Source organism: Solanum dulcamara, chromosome 12 (assembly GCF_947179165.1).
Source record: "Solanum dulcamara chromosome 12, daSolDulc1.2, whole genome shotgun sequence".
NCBI classification, from domain to species: Eukaryota; Viridiplantae; Streptophyta; class Magnoliopsida; order Solanales; family Solanaceae; genus Solanum; species Solanum dulcamara.
The window spans coordinates 1034452-1041841 of NC_077248.1; the positions used below are offsets into that span (position 1 = coordinate 1034452).

General features: G+C 33.8%; 1 protein-coding gene across 1 annotated transcript; it reads right to left on the minus strand.

The window, feature by feature from the left end:
- Nucleotides 1-4016: 4016 nt before the first annotated feature.
- On the minus strand, nt 4017-7390 carry LOC129876488 (myb family transcription factor PHL5). Its single transcript, XM_055951938.1, has 7 exons — nt 6524-7390; nt 5903-6089; nt 5725-5801; nt 5589-5628; nt 4715-4769; nt 4565-4634; nt 4017-4457 (listed from the first exon to the last, which is right to left on the minus strand). The coding sequence occupies exons 1-7, from the start codon at nt 7094-7096 to the stop codon at nt 4239-4241; spliced, it is 1221 nt and encodes a 406-aa protein (XP_055807913.1). The 5' UTR covers nt 7097-7390; the 3' UTR covers nt 4017-4238.

Below are 7390 nucleotides of genomic sequence, written 5' to 3' on the forward strand. Positions count from 1 at the left end.
AGTTGAAAATGTAGAAAAACTAATATTTGTATTGTCAAGATGGGCTTTTTGGGAAATTAGGGTAAAGTAGAGAGTAGGGAATTTGATGGTAAAAAAAATATTTACAACAAATCAATACTTTAGTAGAAATTTATTTGTATTTATCTCTATGATATTGATGTAGATAATTACAATAACAATAATAATAATATATTTAGTGTAATTTTATAAATAAAATCTAAAAAAATATGAATAATTTGTTTGAATAGTAAACATTTCTCATTTTTAATCCTAAAATTATGAATTCAAATTATCAAAAAAAATGAAAATTAATAAAAAATAAGAATCTAAAAAAATCAATGTGAACGCAATCTTATTGGTACCTGTTTTATAAGGGACTAGTGGTCAATGGAAAAATGGATGGACGTTAGTATATTTAAGATAATGAAAATTTTGAATCAATTAATAGGTATAGTTAGTTGGGTAGGAAAGAATTGAAGACTTCAAGTATGTAATTATTTGAGGAAACATGTTAATGAATATCTCGTGGCTTTAAATAATACAATTTGACAAGTGGTAAACCTACTTAAGTTAAATTAAGATGAACAATTAATGAATTGAATACAATAAACCCTTGTGTACATTAAAAAAAATTTGCATGAAAGACGATCAATAATGCAAAACTCGAACTAATTGTTAATTTGTGATACTCTTGCCTTGGAGGAAATGCACACATGTTACATGTTATGTGTTAAACTACATTCAATTTTTTTTTAATTCTTTTTAATGTATATAATAGATATCGAATTATATTAATTCTTATGTGAGTTCACTTTTTTATATTTTTAAATTCTCAGTGTATGTATTGGCAGTGTAAAGTTTATTATATTTTTACAAGTTATTAATTTTTTCCTTCAATTTTTGTTACTATCTTTTATTTTTTATACTTTGATTAGCCTATCATTTTGTTGTAGTTTCGGTCAATTTTTATTTTTCCAGCATATTTTGTCCTTTTTTTAAATTATTTTCTTCAATCGAGCATCTATCAAAAGTTATTTCTCTACGTCATAAAATTTACGTACACTCTAATCTTTTCAAATTTTACTTATATATTTCTACTTGGTACGTTATTTTATTTTATTTTTAGTTTCCCATCTGATGTTCAGAGCCCATGGAGCCCCGTCTAAATTCTGATCGCGCACTGCAGGGCCCATTTGGGGGTGGCGCTCCCAACCGAAATTTTTCCATTCTCACATTTGACAAGTTCTTGCAGAGTTTTTAAAAAATTGTGGAGGGTATTTTTGTCTTTTTCACGATGAATCAGAAGTAACCACTTTATGTAAAGATTAAATTATGATCAGCCGTAAATATTCCTTAGTTAGCTGAATCCGAGAATCCAATTGAGTTGTACTAGGGTTAATTAATTAATCTAAAAATAAAATGACCGAAAAGCCCCTCTTGTTTTTGGGTTATTTGTCTGCGACTTTTCGTCGCTTCTTGCCCAGGTCCCACGTGTTGTGTTGGTTACTATTAGTTCAAAACAAAACTGATGATGATTGGGACACTATCATGGGTCTACATAATCAAAATCATAAATTGGGCTTAAGCCCAGTCCATTTATTACATGACCCAAAGTTCCAACACAGGCCTCTTTCCACTCTTTTATGGATGAAGCCCGTGAAGGTATGAAAAAAATGTTTTCATAAAAATTAGTATGTGGTTTTTTAATTTATTTTCTAATGTTTGGTTAGGAAGAATCATTTAGATATAATTTGCGCAAATATTATAACACCGAACTTGAATCACACCCTTTAAGGCTTTAACAAGGACTTGGACCCTTGCCCGACCCCGATTCAAGACCCGAACTGACCCCAATATCAACTCAACCCCCACTTAGATCTTGATCCTCGACTTGAACTAATCCTAACTCGATACCTGACAAATGAACCCAACCACGACTTGGGATCTGACGTTGATTGCAAACTGAGCTGGGAGAAAAGATTCTGAGCGAGGACACTACCTTGACCCCAAGTCGGGGTTGGGTTTAGGTTAAGCTCTGAGTCAGGGTCAGGAAGTTGGGTCCTTAGTTGGGGTTGGGTTACGAGTCGAGTCTAGTGCTCAAGATTAGAAGTCCATTGGTGAGGTTGAAAGAGAGTTTTGAAAAATGTTTTTCTTAATTTACCTAGGAAATTGTTTTTCTTAAATTGAAGAAAAATAAATCCATTTGAAAAATATTTAAGTTAACCCAACATGAGAAAATTAGAAATTTGCTTCATACCAAACACACCGTTTATTATTTAGCTACTACTTGTGTAGTGACCATCCATAATTTTTATATAACAAGAAAGCTCGGATTAAATCGGCACTTGATATGTTGATTCAACCGAGCTCTTGGAATTGAAATAAATTTTGCATTGGATCACCGTATCTTGGTGATCTTCTTTATCTAATGAATGAGGAGTTCATTTTAAAATCATCCGCGCTACACCCACCCCATGTGAAAGCCTAGAAGCACAAAGGTCTCATATGTCATATGCATTAACTCACACACACACACAAATTTGAGTAGTATATACAAGCATATCACAATTTAAAGATTACCTAATTTGATAACTATATCATTAGTCAAATTTATCTTTATGCACAGCAGAGAACCATTGAATATATAGCATGAATGAAGTACTTTAAGTTTTTGCATGATATTTGTGTCTTCCCTTAGTACTATACATTTTTTGTGTAGTTTAATTGCTTGGGAGGCTAAATTAGCTAAAAGAAGTGCTAACATGATCAACTTTCCTTCAAAGACCATCTGTTAACTGAAAAAAATGTCAAATTGATGTTGTTTCCATGTCATTATAACTTATTTTAGATTGGAAATGAGTATTATCGAAGCTTTCTGCAAAGAAAACTTCATCTTCGTGAGGTGTGAATGGATCAGCAGGAGACGAAATGCTTGAATTTCGAGTCTACAAGAGGCTCCTCCTTGTAGTTTCTTGTTGTTGTTCAAATGTCTTTTTCAATTTCTCCCCTTGTTCTTCGATCCTCAATTGTAACTTTTGGTGATACTAACAACAGAAACACAATAGGATTGAGAAAGATTGCCTTGATACTGTTTCAGATCTAAGCATGCTACAAGTGTCTAATGTTACATCTTTTCATGTACTAAATGTACTTCTAGTTGCTTGTGAAGACGCCTTTGGACTTCTAGCTGCATATGTAGTGCTTCCTTGATTTGCAATCCACTGGAAAGAAATCCAGATTAAGGTAATTTTCCAGCTAAAATAATCAAGAAAATTGGTTAAGACAGTTGCAAAGAACATACGTTTTGCTGTCAATCTGTGTCACATTATTCGGGCTATCCATTTTTTCAGATTTCAACTATAGTGGTGCAATGTCCTTGTACTACTCTTTTGTTAATGTAGTGTACAGTAGTGTGGATGCTAAAATCCTGCCTTCACAAAGCAGATTTATAGGAGGAGAAAAAGAAAACAATGTATAATTCCTTTTCAACTTGGAAATGCCTAAGAAGTGAGATGAAAATGTTGTTTCAATCTTCTGAGGTTCCAAAGATCTCAATAGATTTTATAATTAGAATTGTGTAAGGAAATTGTCTCTCCTTGTGTTCTTCATCATATTGTTGCTTCTAAGTTTTTGTTTTTTATGTAGATGGACAGATGGACAACATAAGGAACCAATGTAGAGCAAAGGATGGAAAATTGCTCTCTATTACCAAGTCTAGCTATAGGAGGTATCTCGTTGCATACAATGCTCTCACAAAATGGTATAACTCGAATAAAACGATGTGAAGAAGAAGGGTAAAGATGAAATTTGAACATCAGACTCAAAGGTCTTAGACATTTTTATATGAAGTTAGGCTTAACTAGTTTCCAATTTTCAGAACTTATAAGTCATTTCAGTAAACGTTAAAGCTTGAAGCGCGAAGTTCTCATATACATTGTGTCACACTTGAGGGCAAACTACAGAGAAGTTAAGACAATTTAGTGTATACAAGCATATACAACATACAAGATCACCTTATTAAATAACTATCATTAGTCAAATTTCTTCTTATGCACACCAGAGAACCATTGAACATATAGCTTGAATGAAGTACTTAAAGTTTTTGCATGATATTTATGTCTGCACTTTGTACTGTACATTTTTTGTGTAGTTTGCTTGGGAGGCAAGTTAGCTCTACAGAAATGCTAACGTCGACTCTCTTTCAAAAACTAGGTGAAAAAATGTCAAACTAATGTTGTTTACATGTCATTGTAACTTATATTAGATTGGAAATGACTATTATTGAAGCTTTCTGCAGCAAAAACTTCATCTTCATGCGGGGTGAACTGATCAGCAGGAGACGAAATGCTTGAATTTCGCGTCTCCAAGAGACTCCTGGTTGTTTGTTGTTGTTGTTCAAATATCTTCTTCAATTGCTCTCCTTGTTCTTCGATCCTCAATTGTAACTTTCGCTGAATCTAACAAAAGAAAGACAATAGGATTCAGAAAGATTGCCTTGATACTGTTTCAGCTCTAAGCATGCTACAAGTGTCTAAATTTATATCTTTTCATGTACTAAATGTACCTCTAGTTGCTCGTGAAGACGCCTCTGGACTTCTAGCTGCATATGCAGTGCTTCTTTGATTTGCATTCCACTGAAAGGAAATTTGGATTGAGGTAACTTTCGAGCTAAAATAGTCACAAATTTTAGTTAAGGTAGTTGCAAAGAACATACGTTTTGCTGTCGATCTGTGTCACACTATTTGGGCTGTCTGTTTTTCCGGATCTCCCTGCATCATAGGAAGGAGGAAACTCTCATTTCCAGAAAGAGATGGAAACTTTAAGATTAAGTACTTAGCCTGTAATGACAAATTTAGTACATCTCATAGAGCATTTTTCCACAAGCAAAGTCAAAATTAACAATGAGGGGGATTTAAAGAAGGTTTAAAGTTTGTACTTTGCTGTAAATATCAGCTTTAAACAACAACTACGCCTCAGTCTCAAACAAGTTGGGTGTCCGCTTTACGAATCCCTCCTACTTCATTTAAAGCTCATTTTGTAATATCATCATACTAAATAAAATTAACGTGGAATGTCTAAGAAGTAAGATGAAAATGTGTTTCAATCTTCTGAAGTTCCAAAGTCCAAAACTGATTTTAGGATTACCATATTTGTGCAAGGAAATAGTCTCTCATTGTGTTTTTCATCATCTTGAATCCACTTGTTGCATAAATGACCACAACTTAAAGGCAGAGAAGATTTTTCGAAGATGGTCTTGAACATGGTTTATGAGGATTCATATAACGGACTCCAACTTGTTTGGGATTGAGGTGTAGTAGTTGTTGGTCAAGACGAGGATACTTCTATGTGGTTGAATGGCCATGTTAAGGATCTCGTATTTGGAGAAACATATTTGACTTTTTTGCTCAGAAATTAACACAAAAAAGCATAAAACAAGCAGCATGAATATAGTACTGATGCTTGCTAATGAAGAGAGCCTTGGAGCACCTATAAAGTTGTCACTATGTGAACTACAAGTCACAGGTTCGAGCTGTGGGATGAATATGTCTTTCATAATAAACATGAATCTTATTTCGGACAATACATACCTTCTGTCGATTCAGGGATGAACTTTGCATTTCGATATTTCTAATCAAAACAAGAAGAAAAGAACATTTGCTTCAGAATTTTGCCTAAATACAAAAAGGTGTTCCAAGAAAGTATTTCTTCCATATTAACAGGTACCTGTAAATGACTTTTTACATGAAAAATTGTTAAGCCTTCCGAGTCCATCAGCTTTAGTATTGCCTTTGGAGTTGCCTCTGGCAGATGAAGTGAAAAACAATTAATCCATAGCCAAAATGATCACCTCCGAAGAATAAAAAATGGAAAAGATCGATTAGAGACGTGTAAAATTACTTACTGTCAGCTCCTCCAAGACGATTTACACACTCAACGAATCGATCATGGAGATCCTGAGTCCACCTGATTCGCGTCTTACTCGATAAAGATCCTCCAGAACATGCAGAGTTGTTAAAACTATTTGCTGATTGATTTCCAGATTGTTCCCTTTTATGTACCAAGTTAAAACCACATGTATTATTTGAGACCTGTGGGAACATAACTCGAGTCAAGGAAAAAACTTGGGAAACAATACTACAGTCACACCTCTCTACAACGGCCAAGTTTTCTTTGGAACAGACTCTCATATTATGCTATATTAGATAGTTCTCAATAACAATATCTCGATGTAGCAACCAAAACATATCAGGACAAACGATGTTGGTATAGAGATGTTTGACTGTATTATGTAGACAACAATCAATTGAAAGTACTTAAATTTAAATACTTGAAAAACAATACTACAGTCAAACCTCCCTATAACGACCAAGTTTTCTTTGGAACGGGCTTTCATATTACGTTATATTAGATGTTCTAGATAACAACATCTCGCTAAAGCAGCAAAAACATATTAAGACAAACGACGTTGTTATAGAGAGATTTGCTTGTATTATGTAGACAAGAATCAATTGAAAGTACTTACACCATAGTCTTGATTTCCTTGAAAAGGGATTGAAGCAGGCTGCCTGTTTGAAGAATCAATTTCTCTAAACAACTTACTCTTAAGAAGCAAAATCCTCTCTTTCTCTGATAGATTACTAAAAGGATTTCCATAGAGTCCTTCAGGACCAAATGGTTGACTACTTGAGAATTGTGATCTGATGAATGATGGCATTGAAATCTTTGGAAAATCGGTGTCAACTCGTGCTGATGAACTTTCCAAGAATCCATTTCCACATTGCTGAGTAAACGGCAGAGTTTGAGGATCAAGATTCTTGGACAGTTGAGAACAACTATTGTTGTCTGGGTATTCATATTGTGTTAATCCAAGGTATCTCTCTGTAGCAAAAAAAGCTGAAGGTGATGATCCTATTCGACTTATGATGGTTCTTGATGATGATGAATCAGTACTAGGCCAAAAATTTTGTTGTTGCTGTTGCTGTTGCTGTTGCTGTTGACAACCATTTTCTGCAGAATTTTCTGGCTGGAAACAAAATCCCATCTGAGGGAATTCTAAGTTGCAATCACTTGCTAATTCATAGTTCTGAATACTCATTTTTTTCGACAAAATGACTAGTCGATCAAGATCAAGAAATTACAAGTACAATCAAAATATACAGACAAAGGCAATTCTGTTTTCAACTTTTCAACAAACAAACTGCATTTTCTTGGATCAATGTCTTAATTAAAACGCGAAAAATGAAGAAACTAAAAGGATGAAGATTCTTGGAAAATTAAAATTGAATCTTGCTCCTAATTTCTTCTTTTTTTTTGTTTTTATATGCTGAATGACTCCATACACATGATATAAGAATATGAATATGTCAACATGTAAGTGCCAAATGCCAAC

What these genes read in the sequence shown, in the direction of transcription:
- LOC129876488 (XM_055951938.1), bottom strand. Translation starts at nt 7,096, where the DNA reads ATGAGTATTCAGAACTATGAATTAGCAAGTGATTGCAACTTAGAATTC. An exon ending in TCGTCTTGGAGGAGCTGACA is followed by an intron (nt 5,802 to 5,902) that starts GTAAGTAATTTT and finishes TTCATCTGCCAG; the next exon opens with AGGCAACTCCAAAGGCAATA. An exon ending in ACACAGATCGACAGCAAAAC is followed by an intron (nt 4,635 to 4,714) that starts GTATGTTCTTTG and finishes ATTTCCTTTCAG; the next exon opens with TGGAATGCAAATCAAAGAAG.